At 38.7% G+C, this 20,815-nt stretch overlaps 2 protein-coding genes and 1 long non-coding RNA gene across 3 annotated transcripts; 2 read left to right on the forward strand and 1 right to left on the reverse strand.

The window, feature by feature from the left end:
* Positions 1–385: 385 nt before the first annotated feature.
* On the forward strand, positions 386–5,219 carry LOC141363948 (macrophage-expressed gene 1 protein-like). The gene is made up of 2 exons (XM_073867761.1): positions 386–839; positions 3,055–5,219. Exons 1-2 carry the CDS (start codon positions 390–392, stop codon positions 4,591–4,593), a joined length of 1,989 nt encoding a protein of 662 aa, XP_073723862.1. The 5' UTR covers positions 386–389; the 3' UTR covers positions 4,594–5,219.
* Positions 5,220–5,352: 133 nt separating this feature from the next.
* LOC141363847 (uncharacterized) lies at positions 5,353–6,084 on the reverse strand. Its single transcript, XR_012369433.1, has 2 exons — positions 5,978–6,084; positions 5,353–5,854 (listed from the first exon to the last, which is right to left on the reverse strand). It is a non-coding gene; the product is annotated as an uncharacterized lncRNA (long non-coding RNA).
* Positions 6,085–6,176: 92 nt separating this feature from the next.
* Positions 6,177–7,562, forward strand: LOC129414550 (perforin-1-like). The gene is made up of 2 exons (XM_073867387.1): positions 6,177–6,194; positions 6,731–7,562. Exons 1-2 carry the CDS (start codon positions 6,177–6,179, stop codon positions 7,559–7,561), a joined length of 849 nt encoding a protein of 282 aa, XP_073723488.1. The 3' UTR covers position 7,562.
* The last annotated feature ends 13,253 nt before the right edge of the window (positions 7,563–20,815 follow it).

The raw sequence follows: 20,815 nt of genomic DNA on the forward strand, positions 1-20,815 counted from the left end.
CTGTATGCAAGACAGATAAAATGAACAATAAATGGCCCCCATTCACTCAAGCATAAACACACAATTTGATTAGTTTGTCCAATCTTTAAGGTTGGAACTAATTCGGGAGGGCATGGGTCTTTAGGATCAAAGTTTCATAGTAATTATGTACTGAAATAATCTATAGGATGTTCGTTAATTATGGTTCTTACATAAACTTTTATGTAAAAGTGAAATTGAAAGTAATCTTTTGTTATGTTCTGTTCCACATCAACCATTAGAAACCATTGTTCCAAAAATGTACTAGCCTATCATTAAAACTGGCTAAACTGGTTTAATGAAGACCACACTGCAATAAAAACCAAATGCAATCATATAGGGAAAACAGTTATCCAGCACACTTGAGAATCATGGAATTTAGAGCAATCTATCTGCTGATGATCTGCTGTTTTATCCATGTCTGTGATCTTAATCTACACATCCGTCCCAGTAATGGACTCAGTGATTGTCGCAAAAACTCAGCTTTAACAGGACTGGAGGTTCTACCAGGTGGTGGTTGGGATAACCTGCGTAACATTGACATGGGACGAGTGATGAACCTGAGCTATTCCCAGTGCCAGACCACTGAAGATGGTGTTTATTTCATTCCCGATGAAGTCTTTGTCATTCCACAGAAAGAAAGCGGAGTGGAAACAAATTCTGAGATCATCATGTCATGGCTGGAGGAGAAAAGCTCAACTTCACGCTCCATCAATGCAGATGCATCTTTTCAGTCTATGATCAATGGAAAATTCTCAAAAGAAAACCAACGTATGAAAACCCACCAAGTGAAAGAGAATTCGGTAACAGCTCGGGTTCAAGTAAGTGAAAATAACTGTACAATTAAATATTAATGTTCACGGTAGCTTTGCAGCCTAAACAAATTTTTTATTACTCTTATTGATTATAAAATGTCAGAATTATAATGAAAATGTTATATTGTTTAATATTATTGTAACACTATTTTAAGGTAAAAAAACTGAATTTCTTCTACTTAAATTAACGTTTAGATTATAATACACTCTAAAAACCATTGGGTTATTTCCATAACAACCTAGAGAGTTGGGTTAAAATCGGGCTCACACGTCACGCATTTTGAATTTAGATTTACAGAGTTGTGTCCCTTACCGTGGGTTCAAACCAGCCGCGTTTGAGGCGTCAAAATCGCATCTACCGAGTTTGCCGCTTGAACAGTTTCAGTTTACTCGCTTCGTGAAATTCTAGTCATGGGAGGGACTTCTGTGACCCCTCTCGCTTCCTGTAATCACGTCACTACTAGAGCAATCTCCTGATTGGTTAACGCGGCACATTTTTCCGCTGTAGTAAAATTTTTCAACTCGTGTGTTTGCTGCGGAATTGCATCTACCGCGCCACACTAACGCCTCATTTGTGCCGCAAGACCCCCAGACTAGCGTCAATGCGTCTTTACATTGACTTCACATTGAAATCACTCGCGCTTGACGCCTCTACCGTGGCTGGTCTGAACGTAGCATTATGCTAAGTACACACCAAACGCGGGGCATCGCATTACTCGTTCTAGATTACTCGTGGTATTTAAAGGCTCTCTAAGCGAATAATGTGCGACGTCACTTCCTGTTGATGTTTGAGCTGTTTTCAAACAAACGGAGCGTAACTAACGCCTCCCCCTCCCTCTCCTGTCCGTGCTTTCATGAACGCGCCCAACCCCCACCCCCAAATCCTTCTTGTTGTTTATTGACTGGAACACTTTGTTATGTTTTGTTGTGCTAGGTTTGGCCACTATGTTGATATTGCCGTTTGTCGAGCCTGAGCTGTCTACAGAGATCGCGGTTTTTTTACAGTTTGATCAGCGGACAGGCAGCAAGCAGATAGTGAGGAGATGTTTGCTGTATGTAACAAAAAATGTTTTATGGTCTAAAACGCGTCAATTCGCTTAGAGCGCCTTTAACTTCGTGTTGAATATTTTCAACTTGGGCAAAGACGCGTTTAAGGTGAAAAGCGCGTGTTTTTGAGGTAAACGCGCCACCCATATCGCATCATTCACCTCGCCCCATGCGAGAACGCGTCTGATCTGATCGCGTCTTTGCATTTATATTGTATGTAATGAACTTGCACAAATCGCTGGACTCTCGTCTGGTGTAAACCCACAGTTAAGCCGCCTTTCCACTGCACATGACATACGAAAACGACAGTGGGAGTTCACCCCCTAGTGGCAGTCGTAATGAAGTTTTAGTTTAATTGTATATGGGAGAGAAGCTCATTTCAGCGAAAGAGGTTTCATTCTAATATATGGTGGAATAAATAAATGAACGCAAATGAATGAAACAATAAACAGCTATGCATATATGACAAAGATTGCCAATATTTTTTGGAGAGAACATATGAAGACAAGATTAAAATAATTACATACACAAATTAAATTAAATAAAGTTTTTTTAAAAGGATTCAAGTGTTACTAATAAAGTTAAACAAAAAGGATTAATAATTTTCACCTCACACAGAGTTTATGATTGGAATACAATGAAATACATCACTTCCGGTCGGCATATCGCATACGGTGTAGTCGCACAAGTAAATTTTTTTAACGGATCCAATGCTTAAAATGGATCCAAAATTTACACATTTGCAGATGGTCGGCACCTCACGCAGCCCCTTTGTGACTCTCCATGGGAAATGAATGATTTCTGGTTTAACGTGGGTCACCTGTTTTGGCTTTTAAAAAAACCTTACCGAAAGGTGAGGGATTTTCATGCCTGATAGAAAGATTAACTTCAAATATGTAAATCCTTAGGACATCCCTAATAGATACAGATAGATAAGAAAAAAAATATAATAACATACACAAGAAACATACATTTTTTACACTTAAAAAAATAACACGCAGCATACCAACAATGTATAATGTTTCAAACAATGTTCAAAACAAACCTACGTCCTTGGTCTGTGGTGTACTGTGCTTTAAGACAAGCCATGTGTACTTTTTCTTCATTGTTAAAACAGGCCTTAACTTTCTATTTTCATGATTTTTTTCTCTTCTATTCTTTTTTGTATTTTCAGGTATATAATCATCTGTACACAGTGAAGGCATATACAAATTTTGCTCTGGACTCTTCCTTTGCTCAACAGGCTGTGGAAATCGCAGACGCCATTGAGAACAACCAAACACGTCAAGCAACTTACCTGTCAGAGAAACTTATTCTTGACTATGGTACTCATGTTATCACAAGTGTTGATGCCGGTGCCACTTTAGTGCAGGAGGACTATCTGAAAAAGTCTTTCATCTCTAGCAGTCAATCAGACATGTCTTCTGTCTCAGCATCAGCAGGCTTGAACTTTTTTGGCAAAGTAAAATTTGATATTGGTGTCACGGATACTCAAGAAACATCTGAAACAAGCGAATATCAGGGTAATATCACATATTCTTTAATTCAGAGTCATGGAGGGGCTTTATTTTACCCAGGCATCACTCTACAGAAGTGGCAGGAGAGCACACTCAATAATCTGGTGGCTATTGATCGCTCTGGACTGCCTCTGCACTATTTTCTCAATCCATCAACATTTCCAGACCTTCCAGAGCCAATAGTTACTAAACTAGCTTTGTTAGTTTATGAGGCTGCAGATAATTACCACAAAGTAAACACAATTCCAGGGTGTTTGGATCCAAATTCCAAAAATTTTAACTTCCAGGCAAATGTGGATGATGCTTCTTGTGAGGGTCCGGTCACTAATCTTAGCTTTGGTGGTGTTTACCAAAACTGCACCCCACTGACGGTAGATGGAAATATCATCTGTAATGAAAAGACTCAAAACAATCCAGCCACTGGTGATTTTTCATGTCCTCAGCTGTACACTGCCACCCTATTACGCTCTGAGACAATAGAAGATGGGTATTATCATGTTGAGTGCAGCAAGAAATGTCATTCATGTGGTTTTTTATGGCTGTCTACTTGTTGTAATGAGGCTTGTAGTGATACCTATTTTGTCCGTCGTGCAAAAATGGACACATACTGGTGTTCCACAAATCAGAAAACTCCTAATTATTCCGGATATCTTTTTGGAGGTCTTTATGGACCATCTTTGCAAAACCCTATAACAAAATCCAGCAGCTGTCCTGACAATTTCTTTGCTCAAAAACTATTGTCTAATGGCATGATGGTTTGTTTAAGCAAAGATTATACAACAGGAACCAAATCCTCAGTTCCTTTCGGTGGTTTCTTTAGCTGTCAGTCTGGCAATCCTCTTGCACAAAATCAGTCTCGCTGTCCACCTCAGTTCAGCCAACAATTAGCCACCATTAGTGATGGTTGTGAGATATTGTACTGCGTCCAATCACCCGTGTTTACTGGTGGCGATTTAAAGCCTGCTCGCCTTCCACCTTATACAAATCCTCCATTGATCAGCAATGCAACAAACACTGTGGCTGTAATGACAGAAGGCGATCGGTCCTGGGTGAGAGTTAAAGGAACTAAGACATGGCGACTGGCAGAACCAGATGAAATTCAAATGGCATTAATGCTTGACACATCTAGAGGAGAGAAGGCTGGTCTAGCCTTTAATGCAATGATTGTTTTTGTAGTAGGAGCATTTATTTTTTAACAAGATGATTTTCTGGCTGCAGAAAGCAGAGAAGAAATGCTTCATAGTGAGGGACTAGAAAGATAACAAAACAAATTTAATCATTTGTAACATGGTGATGGGTATAGGGGTGTCATATGGGAAGTAAAAATAAAGAAATCAACATTACTTTACAATTACTTATCTTTAAATTCAAAATTTCCTTTCTTTTATGATTCCATTTATAATAAATTCATCAAGTTTAAAAAAAACACTAGTCAGTAAAATTAAGTAAGTCCAGCTTAGGTGCCTGTCCAAACTATATGATTTTAATACAAAAGCTTTTAATTAATAAAAGAATTATAGTTTTACTATATTTTTTATTAAACAAATATATAATTGTGATATATAGCTACATTTCTATTGGGCAGTTTCCGGGACAGGGTTTAGAATGATACAGGACTAGGTCTTCATTATATTAGGAGTTTTTACAAACAAACTACTGGTGTGCATTTTGGGACAAAACAATGGCACTGATATGTTAAGATATGCAAGTGCAAGGTGTTTTTAAATGAAGGCAGCTCATACATGCATTTTATTCTGGGGCTATAAGACCTGTTTGGGAAACCGCCCTACTGCCACCCTGCCACTTCATTGAAATGATGGTACTTTGGACTCAATTCTAAGTTAATTCATAATTATCAGGATATATTTGGACTATTGTTTACAGAAAACACTTGTAACATGCACACATCTAATGACCTTTTTCAATCAATAAAGTTCAGATTGTTTCAGCAAGTGGATGTATTGTCTTTATTTATAAAAATACTACAATGACACGTTGTTAAATTGCTACAGTACACGTATAAAAGGTCAACAGACATATTATGCCCATTGTGTGCAATCTGGGCTAATCTGACCTGATAAAGTTTCACATTTTACAGATGGCACAAATGCAAAATGGATCTCCTCCAGTATGATATTACAAGTAATATTTCAGGTGATCCCTGAGCAAGATCACTTTTCTCCTGTATGGCCATAACATTTTCCAAGGTTTGTGCGTTATTTAAAACTGGACCTAAAATATTTGGACACTGCTAGAGAAAGTGCCAGTCCTTATCGAACCCTTATTAACAGCTCCCATGTCAAACAGTGATTTTAGGACTTAAAGGTATCAAGTTGTTTGTTTCCACGTTGCCATGAGTGAATGCCAATGCACAAGCTAAGTTGATTTATGTTCTTTATAAACCCAGTGAGACTTTGAGCAGCTCAGCCATTTGTTCAGTCATAGCACCATCTTCACCTGAACACAGTAAAAATAAGTAAACAATCAGTAAAATGAACCTTTAGAAATGAGTTAGAAAGCATCAAATAACACAGTAATACAGCTGGTAAATATATAGATACTGGCAGTATTAAAACTCACCCTCATCAGTGGTCATGTCCTGCTCCAGTTTCAGTTTCTCCTGTCCCACACGAAGCATGCAGGCCTCAATCGAGTCCTTGCTGATGAGCTTGATCACCTGCACTGTTCTGAAATGTAACAACATTATTAAAAACCAAATGTACCCATTTGCTTCATTATTTTTATTGCTCTTAACAGAAACAGTGGTTTTAGGGAAATAATGGAGATCTCCTGGAAAGTATAGAGTAAGTAGGGGTTATAAAGGCCCAGGCCAAAGTGAGAGAGGCATACAGAGAGAAGACCACACACAAGAACTATACTAAAGTATTTTCAATAAGCTAAACTTTAATTTAATTTTATGTAAGGAAGTATGTGAAGGGTTATATTTCATTGCTGAAAATACATTATCAATTTATTTATTAAATTACAATTCTAATTATTTTTACATTTTATATACATTATATTTATATTTACAGTAGCACAAACTGTTTTAATTTGACATTTTCCATTATTTTACTCCATATACTCACCAAATAAGCTAAACAATCCTGTAACTTACTAGCTTTTGTAAGTCACATGCAGTTATAGGAAAATTGCATTCAAGCGTATCAAGCGTCCTGCATTCATCTGATTACTCTTGACCTTGCACTTCATCCTCATTCCCTAAGGAAAGTTTCATAAAACCCTCCCCCAGGCCATCGCACAGCTGTTATTTACTTAAACATCAAAACAAAACCAGTAAGCAGATTAAATCTGTCCGAAATCATCTCGGAGGCGAATGAGACGGGTCACAGCTTTTCGGACTTCTCTGAAAAAAACTGTCTGAACATTGAGTTGAAGATGGCATTGGGATTACTTCCAGCTAACGTCTCATTTTCCAACAAATGCTCTCAAATCTTTAAAGATGATATGAGTATGGGCTTCTACCAGGGGTTTATGACACACAAGATCGAGGTGCTGGGAGGTGAGAAATACCTTGTTTTACACCAAAGTCCATCTGATGCCTACTCAAACTGGATGATGAGCTTGCATGACAACCCTGATGTTATATCATATGCAATTTTTCCTCTTCATCATCTGGTGACTGATCCTGAGGTCAGTGCTAATCTGAGAAGAGCAGTAACAGAGTACATTGAAGAAAACATGCTTTCTGTAGATCATGAAGAGAAACAAGAATGTTCAAAAGCACCAAATCTGGATCATAACTGCTGCCCTCTGCGGGCCGGTCGTGATACTGGAGCAGTCTTGGTGCAGAGAGCTGCAGGCTTAAAGGCAGACCTCTTCACACGCACTGATGGTTTCATGAAAGTTTGGTACAATTTTATGTACGAGGAGACCGATGTGATAATGGACGATAATAACCCAGAATGGAATGTCAGCTATGATTTTGGCTCAATTGAGTTTGGTCATGAACTCATATTTGAGGTTTGGGACATTGATGTATTTTATAATGACATTGTGGGGAAGTGTGTGGTCACTCCTGAACTTGGGATTCACTCACATAGCTGTAAATTAAGAAGAGGGATTCTTTATTTTACCTACAGGGCTTCTTGTGATACTCACCTGACAGGCCCCAGGTGTAGCAGATACTCACCACAAACATGACACTCTGCTACTGTATTTACCTTATTTTTCACGACAACCAGTGCGGCGCCATTGCGCTCATTTTGTCAACGTTCTTCCGGCCGCATAGACGATGAGCAGCTGAGGCAGTGACTGAAGGCAACGCATTAAGCTTAAAAAGCTCACTCGAGCACCTTTATGTTTCTTTCTTACCAATTTTAAGCAAACTGAGGAACACCCTTATCCCAAGTAATGGTTCGACTACGATGTTCCGGTAACTTTAAACCACGCCGGGTGTTGAAAAGGTGGCCAGTTTCAGGTAAGCTATCTTAGCTAACTTTTTGCTCGTTCGCCTAAAGTTAGATTTGTGAAGTCCGTTCTACAAATACACTTAAGATCAGTAACGTTAGTTTATAAAATGCAACTATTTGAATGGTTTTAATTGTCCACCTATATTTTTATATTTACGATAGTACAACAAGATATTATAGTACATTGCATTCTTACAGTAGCCCACGTGATTCCTACAAGTTACTGACATTTCAGATGCTAGAATGTCAGTTCATTTCTCATTCAGATATTGATAATGACCTATTAAACAACGTATTATTTAACACTGAAGTTAAAGGTTGTGTGTATAATGTTACTGTCTCTTTTTAATGCATCTCTCTCTTACACACTGTTCTGTTTAAGTATGGGTGCCATTTATATATTAATTCTCATGATGCAAGTTTATTTTAAATACTAACATAAAAATGTTTATGCTTATATTGTCTTCACAGATGCATTGATGTGTAGTGATGCAGTGAACAACTGTGAGGATGATACAATCAACATGTTCCTAAACTGTGATGCAGAAACACAATGGGAGGATCCATCCGTCTCTGACCACAACTACACTTTAACATCACAACTCAACCTGAAGCAACCTACATCTGATATGTGAAAACAATGGTGCGGTTTCCCTGACAGGGCTTATGCTGGTCCCAGGCTAAAATGCATATTTGAGCTACAATAATTTAAAAACACCTTTTACTGACATACCTCAACATATATGAGTGCCATTGTTTTGTCACAAGATGCGCACCAATCTTGTTTTTTAGGGTTTGTTTGTGAAAACTAAAATGTCCTAATATAATTAAATCCTAGTCCTGTAAACCCTGTCCGAGAAACTGCTCCAATGTGTTGAGCTGGCACAAATGTACATATCTCTACTGAGAAACAACCATCTTTGGTTCAGCTTTACACAGGGTTGATATTGCATCCATTACACAGTCGCCAAGCACTTTACCAGTACATACACCAACAGCTTCCAGATAAACACTTGGGATCAGCTCCTGATGACTCCGATAAAGCTGTGTCTTAATTTATTGCAGGGTGGTCTTGCTTTACCTGTTGTAAAGTTACATTAAACCTTTATATGTGATCAGATGTCATGCAGTGATATTAAACATTTACAATATGATCAGATGATGTGCATTTATATTAAACCTTTACAATGTGATCAGATGTTGTAAAGTTACATTAAACCTTCATATGTGATCAGATGTCATGCAGTGATATTAAACCTTTACTATGTGATCAGCTGTTACCTGTCATGCAGTTATATTAAACGTTTACTATGTGATCAGATGTAACCTCCCATGCAGTTATATAAACCTTTACAGTGTGATCAGATATTACCTGTAAGGAATTTCTTAAATCATATGTGAGCTTTGTAGTGTTGGCAAGTTTGCAAATGAATTCTATCATGGTACCACATAAAAACGAAATAGTTATTGGACTGGCTAAGGTGCACATTTGCTTTAAAAAAGACGAAATCACTGTGTAAATATTGGTAGACATACTTTTAATAATTTCCAATGCTGCTCCATCAACTGCTGACAGGACGAGGTAATTAAATATGCCAGGTTACTTGCCGCGGCCGCTTCATATTGTCTAACCACGAGACGATTGATGGGACAATATAAGACTATCCGAGCGTCGTATGAAGTTTTAACCATGCTCCTAATTTAAAACATTAACAGCAGTAGCGATATTTGTCCTTTCGCTAAAGTTATAGTGAACTACAAACAATCTTCTAGCCACCAAACTAACCACCGAATGCACTGTGCCATATTAGCAGCGGAAGTCGGTTGACAAAATGCGGAAGAGCGAAGAATTAAAAAGGGGCGTGGCGGAATAAGGTGAATAAGGGAGTGTGGGGATGGTTGCAACACTTTATACAGTTTTTTCAATTATCAGAGACAGTTTGTACTGGAAAGTGTATCCATCTGCATCTATAGGGGAGAGCAGGGTAAGATGAGCCAATTTTTACATATGTTGCCTTATCTGCCTGAAAAAATGAGACAGAAGTCAAACAAAACCATCAACCTTTATTTAAAGCTCACGTAACACACGCTGTTTCTGCATTTCTGATATCAATCTGGAGTACCTATAGAGTAGTATGACATCCTTTATATCTCTGAAGAGTCTTTAGTTTAATCAGATTTATAAAAGAAATATTAGCTTTAACCAATCTTTCCGATAACGTACGAAAAAATGAAGAAGGAGGAGTTATAACACGGGAGGAGCGAGTACGAGTCATGCAACACTATACAACACTTATAACGTGTGATTCACTACATGTTCGTGTCATTTATATAATATGCACGTGCCTATTTCCAACATAAGACAGAAGTCTTACTTACCACGTGTAACTCGTCATGACCCGGTTCTGAAAATCCACCGCATCAAACACACACGCAAAACTCCGCTGCTAATCCGGATAATAAACTATATCCATTGTTTCCATGAGGCTGGATGTCTTCTCCTTACATCCAAAAACACACTTCTTCTTGTGCCATTGTTGACTTTTGAAATTAAACAAAGCTGAGTGGCGTGATAAGCTGTTAGCAAGCTCTAGCGTCTCCCGCTGACTGACGGCTGGGCGGGGTTTTCCGGGGAAAGTTTTCCGGCGGAAGCCCATATAAAGAAGTGATACGTATCGAAAACCCCTGAAACGTCAGTTAGAACCGTAATCGAAAAAAAATAGCCGAAACTTGTACGAACCCTGGCGAAGTGCATTCGGCACAGAAATACTCTGAAACACGCCCAACTGCATTTTTGACACTTTGCCTACGTTTAGCATGAGGAAACAACTCTATAACTGTGTTAATAAGTCAGAATGCTTGAAATACCATTAAACCCCCCCTTTAAGGATGTCTCCTGTCAAATGAAATGATAAGAATGCCGTTATAACAAAGGGCTTTGAAAAGGTGGCTTCTCAAAAAAAAGTGCTCTTGTGGCTCAACTTGCCCCAGCTGAGGGGTAAGTTGATCCATGTGAAGGGGTAAACTGACCCACTGACTTTTTTTGTTTAAACCCGAACATAGTTAAAAAATTCACACCATTCTTAAATTTAATTTTAAGGGTGCCAAAGAATGCATTGAAATAATGTGTTAAATTGTTATTTGATATTAACATAGAAGGCATGTAACTTTATTAAGTGCAAACATTATCCAGAAACGTTTTTAAATGTCCATTTACAACCCTAGGATTTGTCATTTTAATGAAATTGTCTATTTTTGCCCTATTTGGAAGGGAAATAATAATAATAATGTTGATTGCTCTATTTAAATTTTTTTTAACTAAACATCATGGTGGGGTACATTGAACCGCTGGTTCAGTTTACCCCACAGCATTTGGTTCACTTTGCCCCACGGCCACCATTTTGGGAAAAACTGCCTAGTTTAGTAATTCAGGCTAATCTTTAGCTAAATCATTGACCTGGTTTTATACATTAGCCTATCACCAATATGTATGGTATAAATATTTAGACCTGGATAAATTTGCTTTAACATAACAGCCACAGACAGATCGGCTTACCCATCAGTCTGTTAGCTGCCTTGACATGTCAAGATCACATATATCCCAGCACATAGAGCCTTTTTTAACAGAGTACCAACACACCTCGACTGTGTCTGTTCCTCGAACAAATAAATACAGAGCACCGTTTACCTCGTCTCGTACAAATCTTATTAACATAAAACTAGAACATAATACATTAACAGATGAAACTCAAATGTTAAAATTCGGCCTTCTTAACATTAGATCACTTACCAACAAAGAACCAATTATCAATGAAATAATTACTGACCAAAACTTAGATGCACTCTGTTTAACAGAAACCTGGCTTAAAGCAGACGATTACACCAGTTTAAACGAATCCACCCCACAAGACTATTATTATAAACATGTTCCTTGTCTAATAGGGAGAGGGGGTGGTGTAGCTACAATATACAACAAAATATTCAAAGTAAACCATAAATCCAACCTAAAATTTAATTCGTTTGAAATAATACTGTTAAATATGGAAATAACTGATCGCAACAACAAACGACTTTCGTTCATTTTAGCTACCATATATAGGCCTCCAGGCCACCACACAGATTTTCTTAAAGAAATAGCAGACTTCCTATCTGAGCTTACAGTCACTGTAGATAAAGCTCTTATCGTTGGTGATTTTAATATCCATGTGGATAATCCAAAAGATGCATTAGGACGTGCGTTTATGGATATTCTAAATTCTCTCGGCATTAAACAAAACGTGTCAGGGCCCACGCATACTCGTAATCACACACTAGACTTAATTCTGTCACTCGGACTCAATATTAATGACATCGAAATATCACCCCAGAGCGATGCCGTTTCAGACCATTGCCTTGTGTCATGCACAATACTTCTAGATAGGACCGCTCAGTCTACAACATGCTACAGATTAGCCAGAACAATAATTTCCACCACTAAAGATAGCTTTATTAGCACTCTTCCAGACCTGTCTCAAATGAAACATGTAGCAGATAATCGTGAAGATCTAGATATTATAATAGAAAACCTGAACAACGTCTGCTCTAGCACGTTGGATGCCGTTGCTCCCATTCGAAAAAAGAGAATCAAAGAAAAACCGCCAGCTCCATGGTATGACCATCATACTGCAGCCCTTAAAAAAGTAGCTAGAAAAATGGAAAGAAACTACCGAAGCACAAAGTTAGAGGTATGGCGTTTAGCATGGAAAGAGAGTGTTCAACACTACAGACAGGCTATTAAAACTGCCAGATCTACCTATCTCAGTACGCTTATTAAAGAAAATCATAACAACCCTCGTTTTCTATTTAGCACAGTTGCGAAACTGACTAGAAACAAAGAACAAACAGAAACCAATAGTAAACTCCAACACAATAGTGATGACTTCATGAACTTCTTTACTAACAAAATTATGTTTATTAGGGAAAACATAGAAACTACGCAAGCAGCCATCACTCTACCCAATAGTACATTTTCCACTAGATTACCAAACGAACATCTTGAGTCATTTAATCCTACTACAATAGAAGAGCTCTCTAAACTAGTAACGTCATCCAAATCATCGTCCTGTATACTAGACCCCGTTCCCACAAAATTACTAAAAGAGGTATTTCATGTAGTGTCAGACACGGTACTTAATATCTTTAACTCATCTCTAGAATTAGGATACGTTCCAACAGCTTTCAAACTAGCAGTTATTAGACCGCTCATTAAAAAGCAAAACCTTGACCAGGGAGATCTTAATAACTTTAGACCAATCTCAAATCTACCTTTTCTTTCTAAAATATTAGAAAAAGTAGTGGCAAGCCAGCTACGCACATTCGTAGAAAATAATAATACATATGAAAAGTTCCAATCAGGATTCAGGCCCCACCATAGCACAGAGACAGCGCTGCTTAGAGTTACAAATGACCTCCTATTAACATCCGATCGTGGTGAAATCTCAATCCTTATATTACTAGACCTTAGTGCAGCCTTTGACACAATAGATCACACAATCTTACTCAATAGACTAGAAAACTATGTTGGCATCAGTGGTCAGGCGTTAGCCTGGTTCAGATCGTATCTAACCAATCGATATCACTTTGTTTATGTAAATGAGGAAGAGTCATATCACTCCCCCGTTAAATACGGCATACCTCAGGGATCAGTTCTAAGCCCTATCCTATTCTCGTTATATATGTTACCTCTAGGAGACATTATCAGGAAACATAACATAAGTTTTCACTGCTATGCGGATGATACCCAGCTTTACATCTCGTCGCATCCTAGCGAAACCCACCAGTTTTCTAAGCTAACAGACTGCATTAGTGATATTAGGGACTGGATGGCACAAAACTTTCTTATGCTAAACTCCAATAAAACAGAGATACTTATTATTGAACCGAATCGCTACAAACATAATATGTCAGATTACAAGTTGCCCATAGATGGCTGCACGGTGGTGCCATCTTCCACGGTTAAGAATTTAGGCGTAATGTTCGACAGCAATCTATCTTTTGATAGTCATAACGCCAACATCTGCCGCACAGCATTCTTCCATCTTAGAAATATCACAAAAATACGCCATATGCTGTCTGCATCAGACGCAGAAAAGCTTATACATGCTTTTATGACCTCTAGAATAGACTATTGTAACTCGTTACTCGGGGGATGCCATGCAAATCAGGTAAACAAGCTACAGCTGGTTCAAAACGCCGCCGCAAGAGTGCTTACTCGATCTAAAAAGTATGACCACATCAGTCCAATTCTGGCATCTTTACACTGGCTACCAGTTAAATATCGTATACAATTTAAAATATTACTAATCACCTACAAAGCCTTAAATGGCCTAGCGCCTTCGTATATTAAAGAACTACTATCAGAATACAATCCATCACGTAAACTGCGCTCACAAAATTCTGGTCACTTAATTATCCCTAGAATATCAAAAGTGTCTAAAGGTGGTAGATCTTTTTCCTACTTAGCCCCTAAGCTCTGGAATGATTTACCAAATAATGTTCGAGTATCAGACACAGTCGATCAATTTAAATCTAAACTTAAGACATTCTTCTTTAACAAAGCATTCACATAAAATGTCCAGTAAATGTACATTTCCCGCAGTAGTTAGTTTGTCTAGAACAAAGCACTCACATACCTCATATGGGTAATATACTATTGCCGCAATAGTTAGCCTGTCTGGAACCGAGCCGACTTGAACCACTATAATGTTTGACACTTGCATTGCATGCGAACGGCCCCTACGCTAATAGAATTCTGTTTTTCTCTCCCTGTCTCGTCCTCAACCACGAGGACCATGAGACAAACAGACCCAGTTCCGGTTGCTGTGAAGATCATTGCATCACTGATCCACTGGCTGTCCTTCAACGTGATGACCAGCCGATGCCCGACCAACGACCACCAGCTAAACCAGTTTAATTCGCTTACCCGCCTCCTATCCCTACCGTTTCTATATATATATAAATATATATTAATTCCTCCCAAGGGTTTTTGTCCTTCTAGGACTTTTTCCCATTGGGTTTTTTTTCCTAGAGGGTTTTTAATCCCAGGGAGAGTCAGCCAACTTTGGCTTAACTTAGCAGTATACGTTACATTATTAATATGCTCGCTTGTACGGTTTAACCGCTTTCTCTACTTCTTATATTATCTATTGATTTTCTGTGTTCTCCTCTACATCTTCTCATGTAAAGCTGCTTTGCAACAATTAACACTTGTGAAAAGCGCTATATAAATAAAATTGAATTGAATTGAATTATACTTGACATGTATAAATTTAACTTTGATGGGATAAAAACTGTTTTTTGTAAAAAACTCATACTTATCTCTTTAACTTGTGCTTCTCTTTACCATAGTCAAATAGAAATGATGGTTGCTACCTGGATTTGTGGTCAGACGGCTACAAATCTGTATGGTAGCCTAGATACAGGGGGTGGGTCAACTTACCCACTGTCTCACTTTGCCCCACTCTCCCCTACCCCTTTCCCACCAGGGCTGCATGGCTCCATGTTGGCAGACCTGCTTAGTAAGCAATTCCAGATATTAAAAATGTATCAGCTTATAAATAAACAGCTTATAAATCAAACAAAATATGTTGAAAATGTAAAATTAAATTTTTGTTTTGCCCTGAAAAGTATTTTAAGGGTGGGAAATAAAGTGTAGAGATCAGTTTAGTGAAAACAGTTATCTGTTCCAGAAACTTATACTTTAAATGTATTAAAGGTACTAATTTTGGTATTAATAATATGGTTATCATTTCTGTATTTGCAATGTTTGGGGAACAATACAATGCTGTACTGACACTGATGGCCATAAGGTGGGAGCAGTGTAGTAAGTTCATACTGGGTGTCGTCCAAATTGCCACTTCAGTGCATTAGTTAAAGGCAGGATAGGCAGGAATTATCTAAAAAACTTTTTTACAAATTTGTTTAAACTGTCTTTTTATACCAATACATAAGTTAAATGTAAGTACTCTGAAAAAGAGAGTATAAAACTTGAGTGTCTGTAAACCTCTCACCACTGTTTTAAACACAGCTAATTTTTCCATTCACTCCACCCCTTCCCTTCTGGGTTGCTTCTAAAGCCACGCCCCCAAAACACATGAACGCGCGACGCTGACCGGCTCTGCTGGGAGAAGCATTTCCCTCGGAGAGGAAGAAGCACGGTGCATGTAGTAACATCATGTCACAATCACATGTAATAATACACCTAACTTTATCACTATGAATATAAACAAAAAAGATGGCTTTTAATCACTATTAAGCTAGCATATTGACACTGGTAAAGTTAAAAAAATATTTAGTTTGAATCGGTAACAAACGAGCTAGTTATAAGACAAAGCTAAAAACAGATTGCATTGAAACAAGTTTTTTTATTACCATCAGTTACACTGTAAAGAAGGTGAATTTCGTGGAAGATTCATAAAATATGCGGTGTTTTGCATGTAAGAGTTTCCGTGATGAAAGCATTGTTGACTCTGATGAGGACTACTGTCACGGTATGTATATAGACAAAAGAGAACCCACACGCAAGCACGACTTAAATAATAAACTGAGGATTTATTACAAAACACAAAAACCCACGAGGGGGTAAAACAGAGGATAAACTAACACTGTGATGAAACACAAACCAAAACACGGGAACAAAACAGGAATCGTATCAGAACACACAGGAAACATGCACACTGACTATTAGACAACGAACGAGCACAACACAGAGAACACGAGGGCATAATAAAGACACCACGGGCCTATACCATGAAGCTGGTTTAGTTGGTTGGCCAGCTTTGTTTAGGATTAGTTTGTGCAAATCCTGGGTTTTGGGTACCATGAAAATAGCTTTTACCAACAAGGCCTGCACATTGGCTTGGTTTTGTCAACCTGAAACTAATCCTGTAACCCTGAGTTTGTTTAACCATTTTCATGGTACGGGCCCCACATCAATGGGGAACAGGTGAACATGATTAATTACGTAAGACACGAGTACATAAGGGAGTAGGGTGAAAGTGACAAGACACTGGGAACATGTGACACAAATACATAATATGAAAACACGTGTTCCCACACAGAACACAATGCTGCCATAATCTTGCCCTCTGAAATAAGACCTGAATCTACACAAAGGTCTGGCAAGACCATGACAGCGACAAGACGCTGGGAACATGTGGAAACCACACACACAATATGACTCCACATGTCCCCACACAGAACATAGTACTGTCATGGTCTTGCCAGATGTACTCAGACATGGATCTAGCACAAAAGATCTGGCAAGCCCATGACAGTACCCCCTTCTTTAAAGGTGGATACAAGACACCAACAAACATAACATTAAACACGAGGAACGAGGGACTGCACAACAGAAGACAACCACGACAACATTACAATAAACATCAAAGGCAAACAAACATAAGTAACGAAAGGGTTGGGATGATTTAACAGAAATAACAAATAAGGGGGGGGGTCAACAACAGGATGGGAATAATGTCCGGAGTGAAAACGGTAAGTTCCAAAGTTCTGTTGCTGACCCGCTGAAGGGTGACGCGTCTCAGACTGCGCTGAGGCGTGACGCGTCTCCGGCTGCGCCGGCGGGTGACGCGACTCCGGCTGCGCCGGCGGGTGACGAGACTCCGGCTGCGCCGGCGGGTGACGAGACTCCGGCTGCGCCGGCGGGTGATGAGTCTCAGGCTGCACTGGTTGTGGCAACAGTTCCAAAGCCCCCTTCGCCCTCTTCCTCCTCCGTCTGGAGGCCGTGAGTGCTGGACGGGGATCGAGCGCTGGCGTGGTCTCCGGCGCTGGAGGAACGAGAGTCGACCTCTCCAGCCTAACACTGTGATGAAACACAAACCAAAACACGGGAACAAAACAGGAATCGTATCAGAACACACAGGAAACATGCACAATGACTATTAGACAACGAACGCGCACAACACAGAGAACACGAGGGCATTATAAAGACACCACATCAATGGGGAACAGGTGAACATAATTAATTACGTAAGACACGAGTACATAAGGAAGTAGGGGGAAAGTGACAAGACACTGGGAACACGTGACACAAATACATAATATGAAAACACGTGTTCCCACACAGAACACAATGCTGCCATAATCTTGCCCTCTGAAATAAGACCTGAATCTACACAAAGGTCTGGCAAGACCATGACAGCGACAAGACACCGGGAACATGTGGAAACCACACACACAATATGACTCCACATGTCCCAACACAGAACATAGTACTGTCATGGTCTTGCCAGATGTACTTAGACATGGATCTAGCACAAAAGATCTGGCAAGCCCATGACAACTACACTCCGGAGACAATACTGCTACCGCATTGTCGACTCGAGGAAAAGCCACGTGATATTTACTCTCGTTTGATTGCTTCGTTTATTCCTTTTTTTGCCTTGCCTTCGCTGACTGCATATGCAGGTACTGTGAGTTCTGAATGCTCTTTCTCTGCCATACTTTTGCTCTTCCTAGAGTGCCTTGTGCACGTGCAAATCAATCGGGTGTGCGCATGTGTGGGCAGATCCCATAGCAACAGGGGTGGTGCCATGGTCGCGAGAGAGAGAGTGATAGTCGCGCAAGCCAATCATTTGTTTCATCCCGAATGGAAATAATTAACTGTGTTTAAAACAGCCTTGAGAGGTCTACAGACACTCAAGTTTTATACTCTCTTTTTCAGAGTACTTACATTTTAATTATGTATTTGTATATAAAGACAGTTTAAACTAATTTGTAAAAAAAAGTTTTTTAGATAATTCCTGCCTATCCTACCTTTAAAACAGAATGTAATGATGGCATTACGAAGGTGAAACAGGTTAGGAATGGCATAAAGGGATGTCAAGAGGTTATTTTTTATTTTTGAACCTCATACCAAACTATCTAGAATTGTGAAGTATTTATATAAAGAATTAAAAAAAACACTATTTGGGATTTTACTGCGGGTTTCGGCTAATAAAAGATATAATTCTAAATGTCATTCATGATGTTTGGTTGAGTGAAACCTACCCTGAAATGACTAAAGTTTTTAAATGGCAAATGTTAACTTAGAAAGGAAATGTATAGGCTACTTATAACCACGTGAACATATTTTTTATCAGGGGGTTCCTTGGCTTTTCTTCCGGGCAGCGCTGGACTGGGACAAAACATCGGCCCTGGCATTTTGGCTTAGACCGGTCCACTACATATATGTATACCAACTCAAAGTCATATAATGATTAAGTAGAAAAGAATAAGAGCTGACACATAACATATGTTTTGATCACTTTTTTCCTGAACACCTTTTACCAATTCCAAAGCACAGCAATCTTATAAATCTTTTCCCTTCATCTCTTTTTTTGTCACCCTGCTGCCCCAATCAGGATTTCTGCTTACCGCAGGTCCAAGATTTCGTCTCTTACTTTTTGACAGATCCACACTGATGCGGCATGCTCGCAAAAAAGCCTGAAAAGTTTTTTAAGATAGAATTGGGCAAGCCAAATGTCAAATACAAAAACAATAAGGCTGCTGATTAGTTGTCTCATGGGCCGGTCTGTCAGGAAAAACATCTTTCGTTTTTTTTTTAAATGCATTGCACCGCCACCATGCCATCAATACATTAAGCACAAACAGAAAGACAGAAATGGCCAGTGAATGTACTAAAAAAAACGGACAAAGTACTGTGTAAATATGAAGGAATTTTCCGTATTTATGTTTTACAGGCATTTATCTGTTTTTTTAATAACATGTTGCATTATGGGTGCAATAACCTCTGTTGCAATCTTTCACTTTTGCCTCTCTCTCTATCACCATCTCTGTTTGAAACCTAAAATTACAACTTGCTTGCAGAGTTATTTTCTAACATGGATGATGTTTAACTTCTAAACAAATGCTGTCAGAACAAGATACAAGTGTTATTCCAGCAGAAGATTTGTCTACTAAATCACATGTGTCGATGCTGGAATAACACTTGTATCTTGTTGTAATTTTAGGTTTCAAACAGAGATGGTGATAGAGAGGCAAAAGTGAAAGATTGCAACAGAGGTTATTGCACCCATAATGCAACATGTTATTTAAAAAACAGATAAATGCCTGTAAAACATAAATACGGAAAATTCATTCATATTTACACAGTACTTTGTCCGTTTTTTTACAGATTTTTTTTAGAGTGTATGTCAGAAAAATTACAGAATCCTCTGTGTGAGAAGGAACAACTTCTATTCAGTTTTTTATGTATTATGCACATAAAGTATAATCTTTTGACGTTTCTGTCAAATAATTTTAAAAACCTTGACAAAATGCAACATGGTATTAACACTTTAATGACAAGTTTAATTTTGACCACTGTTGAGGTCAAGAAAAATATTCATGATGCCCTCCTTCATGTTCATGACACGTGTAATGTCATTATTATGAGTAATGTGTGTCATGTCATTAAAAGTATGTGAACCCTGTTTATGAGTTTATGACCTCAAAAAAGCTCATTGGAGTCTCGTTAAGATAATAGGTTTGGTGGTGTGGACTACAGCTACTTTGACTGATAAAAAAAGGCTTTCAGAGGAGCAAGGATCAAGAATTGTTGCTTTAGATAAAGCTGGAAAAGGGTTACAGATTTAGACTTTAGAAATCACCAGTCTACAGGTAAACAATCTACAAATGGATACGCTTTGGGAATGTTGGTACTCTACCAACAAGTGGGAGCCCAGTCAAAATGACACCAAGAGCACAACGAAGACTCATCAATGAGATAAAGAAACAACCCCGAATGACAGCCAAAAATTTGAAGGCATCATTGGAACTTGCTAACATCTCTGTTCCCGAGTCTACAATACGTAAAACAATAAACAAGCAGGGTACGGCAGGACACCACTAAATAAGCTACCGCACTAAAAAGAACATTGCTGCACGCCTAGTTTTAAGTTTGTGGTACAACAGTGGTATTGGCAGAATGGAACTAAGATTGAACTAT

The sequence above is a fragment of the Misgurnus anguillicaudatus genome, chromosome 5 (assembly GCF_027580225.2).
Source record: "Misgurnus anguillicaudatus chromosome 5, ASM2758022v2, whole genome shotgun sequence".
In the NCBI taxonomy this organism is placed as follows: Eukaryota; Metazoa; Chordata; class Actinopteri; order Cypriniformes; family Cobitidae; genus Misgurnus; species Misgurnus anguillicaudatus.

What these genes read in the sequence shown, in the direction of transcription:
- LOC141363948 (XM_073867761.1), top strand. Translation starts at nt 390, where the DNA reads ATGGAATTTAGAGCAATCTATCTGCTGATGATCTGCTGTTTTATCCAT. An exon ending in CGGTAACAGCTCGGGTTCAA is followed by an intron (nt 840 to 3,054) that starts GTAAGTGAAAAT and finishes TTGTATTTTCAG; the next exon opens with GTATATAATCATCTGTACAC.